At 54.5% G+C, this 19,271-nt stretch overlaps 1 protein-coding gene across 1 annotated transcript in view; it reads right to left on the reverse strand.

The window, feature by feature from the left end:
- The window catches only part of MXI1 (MAX interactor 1, dimerization protein), a 56,759-nt gene extending 52,891 nt beyond the window's left edge, over window positions 1–3,868 (reverse strand). The window contains exon 1 of the mRNA XM_080620627.1: window positions 3,579–3,868. Within this exon, the coding sequence (XP_080476753.1) occupies window positions 3,579–3,762 (184 nt within the window). The 5' untranslated portion in view covers window positions 3,763–3,868. The remainder of the gene's footprint in view (window positions 1–3,578) is intronic.
- Window positions 3,869–19,271: the final 15,403 nt, after the last annotated feature.

The raw sequence follows: 19,271 nt of genomic DNA on the forward strand, positions 1-19,271 counted from the left end.
GTTGGGATTGGGTTTTGTTGTCTCACCGTGAGAACTGCAGCAAGCAGGCAGGCAGCACCGTTCTTCATTTCCAGAGGCTCAAGTGGAAAAATAACTGAGCAATATTTCAGTAGCTAAAATACTCCAGTTTACCCAAGCAGTCTGATAACAGGACTGTAATACAAACTCTGCAATACAAATAATTCCTACTCCAATATTTTTTAAAGGTAAGTGAATACTACATGGGTGGTTTCACTGTTGGTGCTGAAAGGGCACTTCTGAAGCATATTCTCTCCCTGCCATAGCCCTGACGGTACATCCTACTCTGCTCTGTGGCTCTCAGCCCTGTGGTTCTATTGCCACACCATCTAGCACAACCCATGAGCCCTCTGCTATTATTCACAACCATGATGATGGGATGTGGGACCTATAAATGTAAAAAAATCATCTCATTTCTTCCTAGGCACCAAGCAGGTAGGAAACTTAGCTGACAGTCCTGCCCTAGCACCCATCTCACCCCACTGACCTGCAGGAAAAGGTGGGAAACTGGTGGGTATTGGAGGCTGAGAAGGGCCTTGTCGCAGCTCCTCAAACACCATAAGGTATGACATGCACACTTGGGAATATCTAAGAGCTGGGATCCACAAGAGACAGGGCTGTGCCTGCCTTTCTACCAAATAGGATCCACTCCTGCCTGGGACAGTGTTTTAAAAAGGTAGATAACCTGGCACAGTCACCAAAGGCTTGGAAGAACAGATGCCGATACTGAGTGTGGTTTATTAGAAACTGTGTAAAACAACTAGGAAAACCTCTGGAGCTCACCCAGCCGTAACAGCCCTTCCTTAAATTGCTGCCTTTGGCTCCTGAAGCCCTTCAGCTCCCACACAGCTGTGATGCCGATCCCATCCAACATCCCAGCGCTTCACCCAGCCCCAACCCATCCCCCATCCTGGGCATGAGGACACAAACATCTCCCTGTTACCTCTGTTTTTGACTGTGTTTCCTTGGGGCAGGGCACTGTCATTCTCCTATGTGTAAGCACCTCGCCCAACCGGGCTGTGATTCAGCCACCTACCTTCCTGCTGGGAGTAACACCAAAATAGCTCCTTACAGCCCTGCGTAACACCGCGGTCAAGTGACCTGGGCATCCTGCAGGAAGCAGGAGAGTGACCGCGTTTGGCCACAGTCTCTCCATCACCAAACTTTTCTGAGCTGGTCTCCTGGGTTATTGCTAGTTGCCAGGTTGGAGACTGTAACAAGGAATGACCAGGCATTACCAACATCCCTGCCAGGCTGCCAGCATGGGGTATGCTGAGCACTCACTCCTGTGCTGGCAGATGGAAGGACACAGCATCCTCTCGGCGCAATAACCTGAGCTCCGCATGCAAATCTCTTCCCAGTGAGGCCATATATAGAGGTTAGGATATAACCCTTCCGCTCCTGCAGCTATTCCCTAGTTTAGACAGGGCCTGTAACGCTCAGAGCTTGTTTTCCAATCCCAGCAGCATTTTTCTTTGTTTGGGAGCAACATGTAAAAGCTGTCTGGTTTATGATGGTCACGTTCTGAACAGCACGTTCAATAGCTGAGCCTTTGGTTAAGCGGGACTTTTCAATCTAAAATGTCCTGATTGCAAATTAAAATATTGAAGGGTTTTGCAGAATTGCCTAATAAAAGTGAGGCTTTTCAATACGACAACCGTGATGATTGTTAGTGAAAGCTTCAGTGAAAACAAGTGCTCTGGAATGGAGCTGTTTGGATGCAAACACCTCTTTTCAAAATACAGCAATTAAAAAACCCTGCATCCTGCTGCCCTGCTCATTTTCCAGTTCCAAACAAGGAGCTGCATAAAATGCTGCATTTATAAATAGAGTGTATAAAACATCAGATATTATCCACCTCAGCAGCAAGAAAAATTCTATCTCCCCCTTCCAGAGAAACCCCACCATGATCGTGACAGCTCCCCTTCAAAACAAGAGCGCTCTTAAAGAAAACAAATCCAAAGCGGTGTTCTGTTTGATTTCCAAAGCGTTGGTGCTGCTGCCTGCACACACAAACACGGGTTTTGCTGTAACTGCTGTCACTTCCCTGCTCGCAGCCGCGGTGCAGCTCAGCTTCTCAGCCGCACGGCTTTGCAGATTCATTATGAAACAGCGATTAGCACGCGGGAACCCTCCTCACCCCAATATCAATTCAACTTCCCAAAGCAGAAAAGCAGCCTGGATTTGTTCAGGGCGAGTGGAGAACAAGGGCTTTCAGCCCATCGCCACCACGGCTTTAGCGGCAGAGCCGCTTCTCCGCAGGGGGATCCCTTTCCCTGGAAGGCTGCATGCATGCAGAACAAGGGCACCCTAAATCTTCCCCTGCGTGGGACCTATAGGTGCCATAGGGGACGAGCAGCAAGGGGAGGGTGGTGTGCGATGGAGACGTATGGTGAGGGACTCGCTAATCTCTTTGTAAAGTTAAACGGAAAGGAAAACGCAGCACATGCTCCAGGAAAAGGAGGGGGGAAGGGGGGAAAAAAAAAAAAACTGGGAATGAAGGAGGGCAAATGAATGAGGAAAATAAATACAAAAATAATTTTAAAATAACCAGAAAATAAATCATAATAGGGACTAAAGAAGAACCGAACCCCGAGGAGAACAGGGACGAAGTGCACGGGGGAGAGCAGCCGGACTCCGGCTACGATCCCATGTGACACCCGGGGGGAACAGCGACCCGGGGGGCCACGGGCTCGATCCCCCCCCACCGCGCACCCCCTGCTCCGCGCCCCACTCGGCAACGCGTGACGTCACAAGGGGGACCCCGCCGCCGTGCATTGGTGGAGCGGGCCGAGGGGCTCCGCCCCCCCAGAAGGTTTCCACCAATGAGCGCGGCGGGTTGGCTCCATGTGCGAACCATGTGGACGCGGGGGCGGAGCCGGCGCGGCGGGGCCGCGGGTGTCCGCTCCGCGCGCGGGGTTCCGCGGAGCGCGCACGGCCGCGGGGCTCGGTGGGCCCTTTGTTCGCACCGCGCTCCTGCCCCGCGGTGCTGTAGGCAGCCCGCGCCCCGCTCCGCACACCGCTCCGCAGGGCCAACGCGCAGGGGCGCAGGCTACGCGCATCCCACCGCACCCGCGGAGCAGGAGGCTGGCGGTGCGGCTGGGCCACCGCCCCGCACCGGGCGCTCGCCCTGCCCTGCCCTCCCCGCCGGCTACCTGGCGAGCGCTGCCTCTTGCCTACGTGACTCTGCCCATGCCCCGGCGGGGGGAGCGGGGACGTGCCACCGCCTCCTCCCCTGCCGCTCCGGCTCCGCCACCGGCTCTCCGCGGTCCCCTTTCCGCGTCCCTCTTCCGAGCCCGCTCCCCCCGGCAAGCGGAGATTTCCCCTCCCGTCCCGCTCCGCTCTCCATCCCAAACTTTCCCCCTGGGCCCGATCTCCACGGCCGCAGGGGGGGGTCCCACGCGTGCCTCCGCCGCAGGGGGTGCAGGCCAGCCCCTGCGCCCTTTGTCACCGTGTCCCCTGCACCCAGCCAAAACTTTGCGCTATTATTCTTTCCTCCCCCCCCCCCATCTCCGCGGGTCACGCACACGCGCGGCCGCGGCCACAAAGCCCACACTTACTTTTATTCTCCTTCTCGATCCGCTCCAGGTAGCTGGCGGCCTCCAGCAGCACCTGCACGTTGTAGAGGAAGGTGTCCATGCCCGCCGCGGGGCTCGTGTTGCAGATGTCCCCGAGGGGGCACCGGGCCCCGGCGGCCTCCCCTGCGCCCCGCGGCTCCCTGCGCGGCCGGCCGCGCTTCCCCATGCCCCGCCGCGCCGCCGCTTCCCTGCGCGGCGCTGCGTGCGCGCCTGTTCCCCCCGTCCGTCTGCCGGCGAGCCCCGCGGCCGCCGCGGTCCTAGCGCTGCCGCCGCCGCCCGCCCCGCCGCTGTGTCGCCCCACGGGCCGGCGCCGCCGTCCCGCCCCCCCCGCGCCCCGGCGGGGCGGCCCGGTCCGGCCGCGCCTGCGGAGTGCGAGCGCCGGCGGCTGCGCGGCTCCCGGGGTGCGGGGAGGGGAAGAGGGGGGGAGCAGGCGGCGGGGCTGGGGCGGGCTTGCCCCGGGATGTGTTGTAGCCCCGCGCCGGCAAACGGCCCCCGGGATACCGAGTCGGTGGTGGCACGGTGCTGGGGTGCCGGTGTGGCGTGGGGGCCCCGCTGCACCCGCCTCCAGGACGCAGAGGCACAGCCTACTGCCCCTACTTACCTAACCGTGTCACCTCCCGCCACTGCCCGAGGGTCCTCCCCTCTGCAGGGACCCGAGGCGACGGCAGCCTGGAGGTGCCCTGGGGATGATGGGTGCTGGGCACAGCCCTTTATGTCCACGGACCCCCGCGGCACGAAACATCAGTGGTTTAACATCAAATGACTCCTTTTTTGAGCAGCGTCCCCCGTACAGCCCTCTCTGGGTTCAGACTCCAGAAGTGGTTAATCAATGAATTTGGCCCAAAGCAAATCAGTGCTGAGGAGCAGGCAGGGGGTACACCAGCCGCCACCAGCCCGTGTCTGTCCCTGCGGACCCAGGGTCAGGGCTCGGCACAACGTGGCTGGGGTGTATCCTTATTTTCCCCTTGTTCTGCAGCCAAGCAGGTAGAGAAAGAGAGTCTGCACCCCGGGGAGAGAGCACGGGGCCTGACCCAGGCTGAGGAAGAGAAGAGCCTTCACACTTCCATAAGCCTGCTATCTCAGGTCTGGGAGCTTGGAGGGGTAGCAGGAGGGGACCCCACTGGCACAGAGCTCCCTCTGACACCCTTCTGGCTCTGCTTCCACTCGTGACAGCAACGCCCAAGCCGTGCTGCCATGCTGTCAGTGTGAAATCCCGCTCCTGACCTGCCGGTCGGGTGGGTCTGGATCCAGCGAGGAGCCCTGTGGGAGCAGCCAGGGTGAAGCATCGCCCCAGAGATGTGCTGGGGTGTGGGGACATGTTAATGCCCGGTGCTGTGGGGCTCCCTGGCCTCACAGGGGTCAGCACTGTCTGGAGGTATGGGAAGAAGAGAGGTCGTGGTGTGTTTAAAAGATGCCATATTAGTAAGTGTTAATTGGTACCTGGAGCCCGCAGTGTCACGGGACCTGAATCACCCGAGAGGGGATGATACCCCAAACGGCAGTGCATGCAATGAAGTCCTTCTGGCTCCCAGTTGCTGGGGGCTGGCAGGCTATTTTTGGGAAGCAGGGCTGCAGGATTTCGTGGATCATGTGCCCTGGGAAGGGCACGTGCCAGAGCCAGGCTTTCCAGACGGCTCAGCACAGCCTCTCCCGTGGCAGTGTGGCACCTCCACGCTGGCAGCACCACACAGCTCCTGCCCTATCTGAGATACCACGACTCGATCACTGCGTCTGGCAGGGTGCCCCTGCTGCCATCCGCAGTGTACTGGTGGATGGCACGGGATAGATCAGCAGTGCTCAGGGATGGGAAGTCCCTGGAAAATTAGGAAAGGAGGGACACAAACCATCAGCTGGATTTAGACATGGCCTGGGGAAGAGCAGGGAAAGCAGAGATGGAGCCTGGAAGCAGGGAGCAGAGTGGGATGACATGCTGCTGCCCAGCTGAAGTGTGTTGGGTCCCTGCAGGCGTCTGGCCGTGCAGAACAGCAGGATTTCAGCTGCTGACCAGAGCAGGGGGTGGAGGTGGGAGCCAGGCTGAGCCATAAAGGACTCACAATGTACTTGGCTTTTATTAACTCCACTGACTAACTGAGACAAGACGCAATTCCCACTTTACAAGTGCGCACTGGCGAACACTCATTAAAACATCAGGCAGAAAGTCTCTGGCTTTCTAATTGCACGAGGACTGCGCTGGGGATGTCGCTGCTCTAACCAGCCCTGGTTGCATCTGCTGGAAACCTGGACACGAGCAGCTGCCCAGCTTGCTGGAGTGCTGAGGGCATTATTCCGCCTGCTCACCAGCAGAGAGAAGAAAGCTTTCCATGACCTTAGCTTAAAAGTCTTTACTGAAAACACACCCAAGGCAGCAGAGGCAGCCAGCACCACACTGCTCAAAAATCAGATCATTTCAAAGTCCCTCCCAGAAGAAGGCAAGGATGTGTATGGTCACACTGCAGATCCTGTGCCTAACAGCAGCATCTTCTGTTACCTAACTGCATTTCTTGGTCCTCCTCTTGCACCTGCACAACACTTCTCCTGGGATTTTCTGGATGCTTTGTATGGATCGTTGCTGATTCAGCCGTCAGGAGCCAGCACTGCTTTTCCCAGTGTGACATCCCCAGGTTTGAAGCCAGATTAATCATAATTTGGATTCCCTTCCCTTCTAGCTACGTTCCAGGATAATTCGTCTTTAAAGGCACTTCTACAGAGGAAAGCAAGTGTCCCCCAGGCAGGGTTCAAGCAGCTCTGCTGTTCTGGCCAGGCTGCAGGATGTCCCAAGACACCCCCAAGGACCTTGGTGGGTCTGGCTCAGCTCTGGGTCCCAGCTACCAGCCCCACAACCCCTGGCTGAGTGGGACCGTGCCCTGGGCCCTTTGATGCTCTGTTTCTTGTAACATTTTCCGTCTGGGTGTCCATCTTTGGCCACCAGCAGCAGGGTGCTGAATTGGCCTGGCTGTGCTCATGCTCTGCTGCTACAGCCCTGGATCACAGCTCCCATCTGGATCCTGGGAGTCCATGCATGGCTGGGGCTTTGGTGGAACACTGGAGACTGTGCCTGGACATCTCCCGTGGTGTTTGTAGTCAGAGACAGGGCAGGGCAAGGCACAGCTCAGGCTATTGCCCGCTGGTGATGCCGGGAGGTGCAAGAACACTTACCTGTCCTGTCTGCTCCTGGGACAGCAGAGCTGTGGCATCTGCTGGGGAATGGGGGAGGGAGATACCAGCATTTCCAAGGGAACGGCCCAAGGGCAGGATTTCCAGGGGAACTGGCTCAGGAGAAATGAAGTTTCTAGGGTATATGGGCTGGGGGTATATTGCAATAAAGAGTGGGCAAGGGAAAGCGCATGGAGAGATCTGAGAGGCAGCCCAGAAGGAGCAATAAGGGAGGAGGTTTTGCAGCATCACCAGCTCCACACATCCAGCAGCTGTGGTCCAGCACCCTCATCCACAGCAGCCTCCTAAATACAGCCAGTTAAGTGCATGCTGTCTTTATTTCCCTTCTCTTCTCCTTTGTTCAACCTTTGAGCTCACCCTGAAGTCTTATCATCAATTTCTTCTCTGCAAGGCAGTGGTGGAGTTGCTTCTTAGTGGAGGGACCAAACGGAGCCCGATGGGCTCCCCCCCACTCTCCATCTTTGCAATTGTAAGTTCTATCTCTCAGAGGCTGTGAGCTGGCACAAGCTCCTCTTGGCTCTTACTCGTTCTTTGCCGTTTTTACTTGGCCTTTCACAGTAGTTGCTATGCAGTACTGATATAAAAATAATAGAGGATTCTTTCTTGCCCACCCTGAAGGGAAAGCATACATATGGTCTGAAACTGCATTGTGCCAGCAGGGAAAAGCACATCTTTCGGTGGGTGGATTCACTGCAGAATATTCCCACTGGGTCTGGGTGGCTCTGGAGGGGGTGGATGGGATCTGCTGAGGTGGGTGGGAAGATGGACGTGGCAAAAGGCTGGAGAGCATGGCCCTGATGAAATGGGTTAAGCAGAGGATATAGTTCTCCAGCTGCTGAAAGGGAAACTATGCACCACTCCTAGGGATGCATGGATTGATCCTCGAGTCCAGGCTGGCAGATAAAGAGAAGGTCGTTTGACGCTGCTCCAGGCAGAGGGAACTTGTCATACTCACAGTGTGCAGTGTTGCATGCTCTGGCTTTGGGGTTTTATGTTAAGTGCCATATCTGTGACATCCAACACGTTGCTGAGGTTTGTGCTCTCTGGGCCAGGGCTGAGGGGCTGTTAGGAGCAGGATGCACTGCAGGAAAAGCAAAGAGGGACCCACACCTCCCAGAGGATGGTAGTTTGAGCCGCCTCTTACTTCCAAATACCTTGTGTCCCTCCTCCCAGCTTTTTACTGATTTCATAGCGAATAACCTCCCGATCCCGCTATGTTTTGATGCATTAACTCAGGACAGGCTTCCCAAGGTGCTGACAGCTATCAAACCACTCATCCTTGGGACCAAGCACGAATCTGAGGTGCTCAGGTGCCTCATTTTTCCCTTTCACCCCCCCAGGTCTCATGTCTTGGTAAGCCAGCTGTAGAAAAGAAAGCTTAGAGAAAGAGAAAGGCAGCAGTTGTAAAGGAGAAATGTCCTGGGAGGTTTAGAGACATTCTCCCACAAGATGATGGAGCGCATGGAAACGATGCCCAGCAGTTCGGAAGGATGTGGGCTCAGTTTTGCCCTCCCCAGGGCCATCCCTTCAGCAATACCTTATTTCTGCTTTGCGGCAGCTTTCAGAGCCTGGGCTCATCACACAGTCTGTACAAAGAAGAGATCCCAGCTACACACAGTCAAATCAGTGCCCATGGATTTCGTGGCTGAGCTGGGCTTTGCAGTAGCTGCGGCTGGCGTTAAGGTGGGAAATCCATCAGGGCACAGCCGATACTTGGCTCCAGCAATGGTAACAACAGAATCACAGTGCAGAATTACCCACTGCCCTCGCAGGGGCTCCCGGGTTATTCTGAATGAACGGCTGGGTACAGGTTTAGTTTAAAAAGTCAATTACATTTCAGAACAAAAGTCATGCCTGGCCCTGCTGTTACTGCTCACCTGCAGCCAGGAGAAGGGGTCAGTGCCCAGGGGCAGGCTGCAGGAACCTGATGGTGGGCACAGGCTGTGGGGTAGTTTTGGACACAAGGACAATGCTCTCGGCCCTACTGCCATGCTGCAGTGAGGGCAGCCCCTAGCCACAGTGCCAACAACGATGGAGACCGGCTGGGGAAGGGAGCACGTGGCTTGGAGGTGACAGCGCTTCCCAGGAGGAGCATCAGTTTAGGAGGAAGCTTGGGAGCAGCTGGTGCCACCAGCCACTGGCTCTGCCGGGTCAGTGTGGAAGCAACACATCAAGAGACAGCTCATGAGTCTTCTCACAGTGTAATTACAGTTGCCCAATGATTTCCTTCACTTCTCACCAGCATCTCCCTCCAACACCTCCTTGGCCTGCGGCTTGCTGTGCCCCTGTGAGACACTGGCAGGCAGGTTTTGACCACAGGAGCTGATCCAGGAGGGTTTCCCGGCGCATCCCAAGAACAGAAAAACCCAGCAGGGTTTGGATGCAGTTTTGATCATCTTTACTTGCTTGACATCCTAATATTCAAGTACAAATTGACCATCCCTGCTGCTACTCAGAGCACTGGGTGTCCTAAGGGGAGGGCAAAACCAGAGGGTATCTGCTGGGTCATTTAGTCCAACTGTTCTGAGCAGCCACGTCATAAAATCCCCTTCACAAATTTCCCAGCCTCCCACCAGTTAATACCCATTTGTTTGTGTGCCAATGTTATCTGCAGTTTAAAAGCTATTCTCTCTCCCCAGTATTTCCCTATGGCTTCCTCCTCATCCTCCTCCACCCCCTCTCACTGTAACTAAAGAGCAGGACCATGCATCCTCCTAGGCTGCTCCCGCTCACCGTCCTCCACTTTCTCCCTGGCCATGGCTGATTGTTGCACCAGCACCAGGGGCAAGTCACGGCATCTCAGCTCCTGGTTTGCTGCCCCAGCCATGCACATGGATGGATTCCAGTTTCTGAGCAATCCACTGACAACCATCTCACAGCGAACCTCACTGCTGCTGGTCCAGACTCTCCTCTTGTGCAGGTCCTGATTCCATTGAGTGTTGGGTGACATCCCCACCTCCTCTGCTCCCCTTCACCAGTGTGTCACCACTTTGCAGCTCATTTACTAGTCCTCCGGTTCCACTAACGTGTTGCATGGTGCTGTCAGACGTGTCTGAAGAAGAGATTTGATCTATTTCATTGCTTGGCCTAGAAAATCTCTGGTTGTAAAGGAAAAATCCGGTGTGACCTGTTCATTGCACTTTAACCTTTTCCCTTCCTCTCAGGGCCTTTGACTGTTGTTTCCTCCAGGATGCCAGGTCTCATAGGATCACCCAAAAAGCAAACTGCTTGCAGAGTAGGACCAAAGAAAAGGCCCCAAAGCAAGGCTCAGAGCAGGTGGGTCTCTGGCAGGGCCGGTCAGGCAGCACAGCACACACCTTGCTTAAATCAGCAGCTGATTGTGGGTGACGTCTTCAGCAGGAGCTGGTTTGCTCCGTGTTACTGCCCTGCCTTGGGTATTTCCCTTCCCGGGCACTCCTATGGCCACCCTTCCTTCGTGCAGGGCTCACAAAACGCAGAACAAGCCTCTGGGTGTTGGCTCTCAGAAAGCTGGCGACAGAGAGGAGTACAAACGGTCTGCTCCCTGTTTCAGGCTGCTGAACCCGGTGGCAGATGACTCAATTCGCACCACCCAGTTTAAACCTTAGGCTGCCATGAGACTCTGGTGCTGATTGATTTTCCTATTGCCTGCTCCACCACAAGCATCACTTTGATAGAATCATAGAATAGTTTGGGTTGGAAAGGACCTTAAGATCACCCAGTTCCAACCCCCCTGCCATGGGCAGGGACATCTCACACTAAACTGATGATGCTGAAAGGTGCTGTTTGCAGGGGTACCTGTCTAAACCTACCCAGAAATTCTGTCAACACCTTCAGGAAGCTGATCCTAGAGATCCTGGTTCAGACCTACCCCTGCTTATTCACATAACACTGAGAAAACACTCCAGCAAGACAGCCCCATCCCTCAGAGTGCTGCCAGCCTCCAGGGAATGGACAAAAATGATTTATTGGGGTGCTCAGGATTAGCAATGGGATTTGTTGTGTTCAAAACCCTGGGGGTGATTCGGTATTGGAGGCTGAGGGATGGAGACATGAACGTGCTGTGGGTTGTGGTGGGTGAAGCGGGATGGTGGCAGCAAACCCTGCCTGGGGATGGTGTGGGAAGCTGGTGGTGGGATGGCTTTGGCACAAGCTCAGTGCCAGGAGCATGGGCACATGGGTGATGAAGAAGAAACAGGGTTGATTTGATGGGCAGCTGAGCGGAAGCACTGGATCATATGGGGAAATACAGGACATGGCCACCCAGTGCTGCTGCCAGCAGAAGCAGCCTGCAGGGCTGCAGTGCGGGAAAGCTGCTGGAGAAACGCAGAGATAGGGGCTGCAGGGGGAAAGCAAAAAGTCACAGAACCACAGCCTGGTTTGGGTTGGAAGGGACCTTAAAGCTCATCCAGCTCCAACCCCTGCCACGGGCAGGGACACCTTCCACCAGAGCAGGTTGCTCCAAGCCCCATCCAACCTGGCCTTGAACACTGCCAGCGATGGAACAGTCCCATGGCAGCTGGTGAGGTGACCCAACACCACACATGATGGGCACCGCCAGCCCTTTGTGCTGAAACCAAACCAGTGAAAACCCACTGGATGCAGGCGTGCTCCCTGCCCAACCCTGCCCCGCGCGGGTTTCACCCAGCACGGTCAGAGCAAAGCCATAAATGAGAAGGTGCCTGTTTTGCACCGTCTGCCCCAGCTGCAGTGCAGATTGCAGCTGTTTGTCCCAGGCACGTTGGCCGCAGCACTCGTCGGGTCGGTATTTAATTGCCTCTCCCTAACGACTCACAAGGCAGGGTGTAATTTGCCAGCGCTGGTCAAACAATACAGATAAACCTGAGTTACACACAAAGGCAGCAGAGCGGGGAAACTCCACTGCCTGATTCTGCTCCCCTTTGGAGCTGGTGGCTCCAGACATGGGCGGGATGTGAAACAGTGGATGTCTTGGCCTTCGGGAGAAGGAAGGAAAATGTCCAATAACAGGAGACACCCACTTGTGCTGTGCTGAGCCGGGGTGAAGCCATCGGTGTCCCCAGCGTCACCAGGGCTGGGCTGCCATGTGCCAGCTCAGGGGCTGGCCATGTGCTGTTAGAGCTCAGCACATCCCTTTGCTTGGGCTTCCTTTTCTTCTTCCTGAATTTCAGATGTAAAGATAATGGAAGATTTCTCTCTCTGCTCTTTTTTGACCTTAGTGCGAGCACATACATGGGAGATGGCGACGACCTCACTCTTGCTTGGGAATCACCCAGCTGGACATTAAGACCTTTAACTCACTGCCCTAACACCAGTGTGGGCCCTCAGGACCTTGACTTCAGCAGAAGCACGTAAAGAAGGGAAAGCTCCATCCCACAGCCGCATCTTCTCACCCTGCAATGCTCAGAGCATCTCTGCCTCCCTGGCTCCCCTTGCACCCCAGGCTCAGGCCAGGGGAAGGAGATTTCACCCAAATACTATAAATAAACGAGGAGAGTTAACAATTAGCTTGCCCTTGCAACGTGAGCGCTGAGAAAGCAAAACACACCCTTCCTTGTACTGCCCAGGGCACAGACCTGTGTTTATGACCGTGTCTAATACAGACATGTAGCACACAAGATACAAACAGGTAATCCTCAATATTGAGAGGGAAGGGCAGTTACACAGACTATGGGTGGATTTCAGTGTTGCTTAAATATGTACACAAACTATGCTGTTAGAGTCGCTTTCAAAGTGCTGCACATTTCCAACATGCTTTAAATTGCTCAGAAATTAATTATGGCCATTAAAACTAATTGGGGAATCACCTGGGTTTGGATACCCCAAGTACGTTTTAGGATGGTGGGTGTGTGACCCTGCCTGTGCTGCAGTGACACCCGTGGGTCACCCGCTTGGTGCATGGCTCTGCAGGAGCCTGATGGTTCTGCCTCACCCTGTTCAGGATGGCGCCAGGCTCCTGCATCCTATCCCTGGATCACTCAGCATCCTCGTCCCGTCGCTAACACACCACACGCACACAGTGAACCCGACTGCTCCGTCACCAGGTTGCACATTAACACCCACACCTACAACATGGAGTAATTTATGGGAAACTCACATAACTCTCAGATAACCGTGCCCCAGCACCCGGCATCCTGGCACCCGATACCAGACGTGTGCCGGGCGCAGCGGCCGCCACCGGCGCCTGCTCGGACACAAGCTGGGAGGAAGCAAACAAACACCAACAAGGCAAAAGAGAGGCCGTTTGTTTGAAGGTGCCTGGAACAGGAGGAAACCAAGGGTGCGTCAGATGGGAAAGCACAAAGCCAGCAGGGAAATGGGGTTTATTTATAAACCTCTAGAGGACGGCCATGAACAATGGGCTGGGCGGTTTAATCCCATCCTGACATGGAAAAGGAACCTGGCACAGCGGGGCAGGGGAGCCCTGGCTGGGTGAAGAGCTGCACGGTGCATGCTTGCTCCCTGGGGTGGGAGGGAGCACCCATGAGCAGGCAGGTTTGGGGGTAGATCCCTGTTCCCATGCAGCGGCAGCCCTGAGCATGTTTCAGAGCAGGAGGTGCAGCAGCAGCTGCATCCTGCTCACTGGGAGCTGTTTGTAACTGACTGCACGTCCTCACCTCTAAGGGTGTTTCTCTTGCATACAGGGAGCGTACAGGTGAGCCATGGTGGGTGCAAGTCACAGCCCCGCGGTGTTTCCCAAGCTTGGGAAATTGGAGGCAGCGGCCAAAAATGGTCCGTACACACACGTACCTGTGCTCCTGGAGAAGCCTGCCTGGCTGTTTGATCATATGCTGGCCATAGGCTGACATGGGAGAATGCTTCCCGCATGCCAGACCTTCTTCGTTCTCCTTACGGGAAAATGCGCCTGTTAATCTGAGTTTCCCAGATATTAAGCTATTTGTGGGCTACAGGAACTTGGGCACTAGGGCAAGCAGAGCAGCCTTTGCAGTCCATCTGGCGGTGGAGAAGCTTGTTCCTGACCCCTGGATCTAAAGAATTTGCCCTTTTAAAACCTGGCTCATTCTGGCTGCCTCCTCCTGCCTGTGCCCTGAAGCAGCTCAGGAAGGAGCAGTGTGCCCAGCACTACGGCTTCAGAGTCCCCATCAGCCAAGAGGGGACGGTGATGGGAGTTGGGCACAGCAGCTCCTATGCTAGCACTGCTCCAGGGATCCCGTTGCAGCCTGGGGCGTCCATGGCCTCACCACGCTGATCGGTCAGCACAATGCCCAGATGGCAATTGCATGGCCATCCCTGTCAGCTCTGTGGCAGAGCTCAGGCTTCTGTTCCAAGTTACTGAATTAGGGTAAGAACCACTTTTCCTTTCGCAAAACCTGCCAGAGCCGGGACCATCCCACAGGGATAATTCACAGCTTCTCCTTCAAGCACCCACACAGGTATGGACAGGCTCCTAGTGAGGAGCATCCATCCCTGCCCAGCCAAGCAGGAGGAGGGCTCACAGCCACCTCCCACAGCACCCCCTCATTTCGTCAGGAACAAACCTCAAAGCCCTGAAGATGCTCAGGGTCACAAGTGATGGTTTAAACAGAATGGCACATCATGAACTTGCTGCTAATGCATTGACCCATGGGGACTGCGTGAGCCTGTGTCCTCTGCAGGCCTGGTGCATCTTTGCATTGCCTGTGTACCATGTATAGGCATTGCTTAAACACCTTCCACTTGGTGTCTAGGGCTCTGTCAGGACAGCTACTGCTTTACCCGCAGTGCAGACAGCATTTATACAGATGCCGAGGGACCATGGCACCGAGTTTCCATTCTCAGAGTAAACATTTATTCAGTGCCCAGTAAATCATGGCATTGACAGCCCTGATTAGATGTAAGTGAGAGCAGGGGCTGGGTTTGGAGGCAGCAGCGCTCCCCTGCTTCGAGGGGCAGCTCCCGGGCTGCACCAGCACTAAAGGCCGAGTACTGATCTTGCAGAGGCTTAGTGCAAAGTGTGTCACTTGCCAAAACCTGCCCCAAAAAGGCAGCACGAAATGAGCCTCAGCGAGCTGTGCCATGCACATGTGGGGTTCAGGGGGGCTGAAGGTGCCCTCTGGGGGCCCAGTCCCTCCAGGGCAGCCGTTGACCTGCTCGTGCACGTGTGCGTTGCTTTCAAGCCTAAAATGCCCAATGTGAGAAAATCGTAGAACCACAGAACGGTTTGGGTTGGAAGAGACTTTTAAGCTCATCCAGTTCCAACCCCCTGCCATGGACAGGGACACCTTCCGCTAGAGCAGGCTGCTCCTAGCCCTGTCCAGCTGGGCGATCATCATGAACCTTTCCCCGTGCCCCCCCAGTTTGCACAGAGCTCATTTAGACGAGGGATCAGGACTCTGTTATTCCTTGAAGTGTTCATAAAAGGCTCTGCAGCCCCCAGAGAGGGACTGGCACCACAGGCACCTCAACAGGCCAACAAGCACAAGGGTGCTGGCAGGATGGCCCAGTAGCACTTGACAAAGGGCCTCTATCTTCACCCTGAGAGAACATCTGGGCCTTCTCTAGTGCCATAAAGCAACCGAGACACTGGAATCAAACCCAATAGAGCAAGTCAGCCCAAAAACAAATACCAGAGAGGGACTCTTCATCAGGGACTGTAGTAATAAGGTAAGGGGTGATGGGTTCAAACTTAAACAGGGGAAGTTTAGATTGGATCTAAGGAAGAAGTTCTTTACTGAGAGGGTGGTGAGGCACTGGAATGGGTTGCCCAGGGAGGTTGTGAATGCTCCATCCCTGGCTGTGTTCAAGGCCAGGTTGGATGAGGCCTTGGGTGGCATGGTTTAGTGTGGGGTGTCCCTGCCCATGGCAGGGGAGTTGGAACTTGATGATCTTAAGGTCCTTTCCAACCCAAACCATTCTATGATTCTATGATAACATCTGCTTATAACAAAATCACTCCAATACCCAAACACTCTCCCATTACACAGACAATTGCAGAGCAAAATGTGCCAATGTGCCTCTTCCAAGTCATTTGTGAAGTTGGCCCCATGAAACCCAGGAAGGACCAGCTGCTCCAGCTGAATGATCCCAGGTAGGTGATGTGCCAGCCAGGAAATCAGTGCTTAAATGGATGAACTTATTATATGTAAACACTGTTAAATAAATCTAAATAAACTCTGATTATTTATACAGCATATTCCTAGTGCTGGTTGAATATTGACTCCTGCCAACTTTAAAGTAAAATTGAAGCCGGACAGGGTCAATTATTTAATGTCTCTGTAGATGTAATTAGCATGTATAATATGTATATACCAATATACATAATATGTGTAATTATAGGTATTGGTGCTTGGGTTGTCTAGGCAGATGGAAAGAGTAAGAGCTAAAAACACTCTGCTACTGCCCACTAGAGAGGGAAGGATGCTTAAAGTCACTGGAATAAGAAATGGGTGGATGATATTTGGGGAAGGGAGTTACTGACCTGTGTTCTCTTTCTGCTGAGTGGATTTGACCAACAACTTCTCCATCTTGTTCATCCACGTAAAGAAGAACTGAGGTTGGAAGTGTGCGACATCCAAGGGCAAAGCCCCGTGTATAACCCACAGCTGCTGCAGTGTATTCACAACAGCTCCTGTAGGTCGCTTTTGGCACCCAGCAGAGCTGTAACTCGGGATACGATGAGGTTCTGGTCCTCTGGAGCATCTTCTGCTGCCCCAGTGCAGCATGTGCTTGGGTACACCCCATCTGCCCCCCACAACACCCAGCTAATAGGGGCTGGGCTGTGTTTGTCCTCCCTGCAAGCTCCCTGCACCGGCAGGCACAGCTCGGGGCTGGGTTCTTACAGGTTTGATGGCGTTTGCAAGTTTGCAGCACCTCTGTTCCTCAGCTGTGGGACAGAGGGGAAAGGAAGGGGGTGATGTCCCGCCAGCTGCTTCACTGCACCGTGGCCACTGGGACTCGAAGTGTCCCCGAGCCCTAGGGCCAGCTTGTGCTGGGGCGGGTCCCTGCACTGCCATTAGCACTCAGAGACCCTGAAGAGCTGTGTTCATTAAGGTCAATCAGCTGCTCTCAACAGCTTGGATACGGGTCAGCCACTCACAGAGACCGCCCCTTTCCCATCCCCGCAGGGGCATGGAAGAGAAGGAAAGGACTCAGGTGCCAGGATGTTCACCGGGACACTGATCCCTGCAAGGTGATCAAGCCGGTTGCCCTGCTGCTAGGTTTGAGGGTTCCTTTCCCTCTGCAGCTCAGGGGTCATTTAGCTCCTGATGCATCAGGCTGAGGACTGAATACTTGCTCTTCTGCAGCTCTCCACAGCACCCAGACATGCTCAGCCCATTGAGTAAAATCAGGCCATTGAGCCAAGTGCCTCGGTTCAGGTGATGTTTGCACTTTCTGTACCTTTGGGAGCAGAGAGATGAGCGCTGTGCCTGGCGAGGAGGGCAGAGAGCAGCAGACATGACGAAGGTCACAACCAGCACGGGGCTGGGAGCAGGAGGTTCCTGCTCAGAGCTGTGCCCAGAACAGCACCACTGCCCAGAGCGTTTCAGTTATCCCCTGCAGAGCTGGGCTGCTCAGCATCCCGATAGCCCAAGGGACAAGCTTTGGGTTTGCAGGTAACATTTGCACATGAAAACACTGCAAAAGTTACATCCATTGACATGCAGTCGTACCAAGGTACTGCTGCAAATGCAAAAGGAAAGGCACCTGGAAACCATGGCACTGAAGTGGGTGAGACAGAAAGGTGCAGCATCCTTTGGCACTGGTGGATTCTGCTTGTCCTGGAGAGACAGGGAGCCCTGGGAAGGGCCATCAGCGGCCCCTCACTCCTCTGGGCAGTGGAGGTGAGGGGCTGGGCTGCTCTGGCACAGCTGGGATGAAACATCTCATATGAGTCACTGCTCACATCCATCTGGCATCCCACCTGGCACTGACAGGAAACACTGCTTCCACAGGTGGGGAGACAGGGACACAAAGCCAGGAGGGGGCATCCCCTTCCCTGTGTGCTGGTGTCAGCAGTCACAGCAAACATTTCCAGGGGAGGTGCTCCTCCCGACAGTCTGCTTTCCCTGCTCCCAAAGCCCTCCAAAACAAGGAGCATGGCCCACCTCTGGGTGATGCATCTTCACAGGCTGTAACAGTGGCCCCATGCACTTACCCTGGTGCGTGGTCAAACTCTGTATGAAATACAGCCAGGGGCTCTGCCAGGATAATGCTGCATGATTCCCTGTTCAGCCCACAGCACCAGGTCTGTGGCACGGCACAGCTTGGTTTGAAGGTGAAAGCTGAGGACCTGCATGATAGGGATGCACTAATGTCACCCCTAAGCATAAGATCCTCGAGGGGGAAAGGTGAGCATCTGTTTCATGAGACCTCAGGCATTTGGTTTTCTCTCCCCAGTGCAAACGTCAAGCACGGATAGGAAGGAGAAACTGGGAAGGAGAGACTGAAAAGGAAGTTCTGTGAAACACATGCTCCGGCCGCTTCCAGCCACTGGTTTTCCTTTATGTGCTTCATTTACAGGCAGATCCCCAGTAAGAAGCACTGACAACAGCTTACACTTTATAGAAGTCAATGTCTTTTCCTCTCTTGGAGACAATTTAGAGCATCTGTCCCTTTGACCACTATATATGAGAGATAGAATAGTATATATCTCTATAATATATTAAAAATAACATTTATCTATCTCCATTCTCCCCCTTTTCTCTGATTTTCCATGCACAGCAGTTACAGCACAAGCAGCTGACTCCCTTCTCAAGTCTAATAGAGAAAACCAGCTATAATAGATGAGAATGAAGCTCCAACTTGCCCAATATCCCACTTCCCACAAAGGTGGAGGGAGGACACTTGGAGAAATACATGAAACCAGAGTGAGCGCACAGTGATGCTTCCTGAGACCCTGCCCTCAGCCTCCAACAATGCACAGTTCAGAGACGGGGACTGAGATGGCTTTGTCAGAATTTGCCTGCTGAAGTGCAAGAAGACACAAGTGGGTTGGCAGTGGCAAAGCATGCCATTCCCTTACCATTCCCTTGTAAAGAGCTATGGGAAGTCAGCACAACCTCCAGAACTGGTGTGGTTCCTCCACAGCGCCACGTTTCCTGATGGTTTAAAATGACTTCTTTCACTGTAGATCTTCCCAGAGATGTGGCTTCCATGGCTTCTGGTTCTCCACTCCAACGTGCCTGGGACAAACAGCTGCAATCTGCACTGCAGCTGGGGCAGACGGTGCAAAACAGGCACCTTCTCATTTATGGCTTTGCTCTGACCGTGCTGGGTGAAACCCGCGCGGGGCAGGGTTGGGCAGGGAGCACGCCTGCATCCAGTGGGTTTTCACTGGTTTGGTTTCAGCACAAAGGGCTGGCGGTGCCCATCATGTGTGGTGTTGGGTCACCTCACCAACAGCCTTGGGACTGTCCAATCCCTGGCAGTGTTCAAGGCCAGGTTGGATGGGGCTTGGAGCAAGCTGCTCTGGTGGAAGGTGTCCCTGCCCGTGGCAGGGGGTTGGAACTGGGTGAGCTTTAAGGCCCCTTCTAATCCAAACCAGTCTGTGGTTCTGTGGTTCAGATACTGCTCGCCTGAGGAGGAGCTCCAGCCCCAGACACC

Source organism: Psittacula echo, assembly GCF_963264785.1.
Source record: "Psittacula echo genome assembly, chromosome: 6".
Classification (NCBI taxonomy): Eukaryota; Metazoa; Chordata; class Aves; order Psittaciformes; family Psittacidae; genus Psittacula; species Psittacula echo.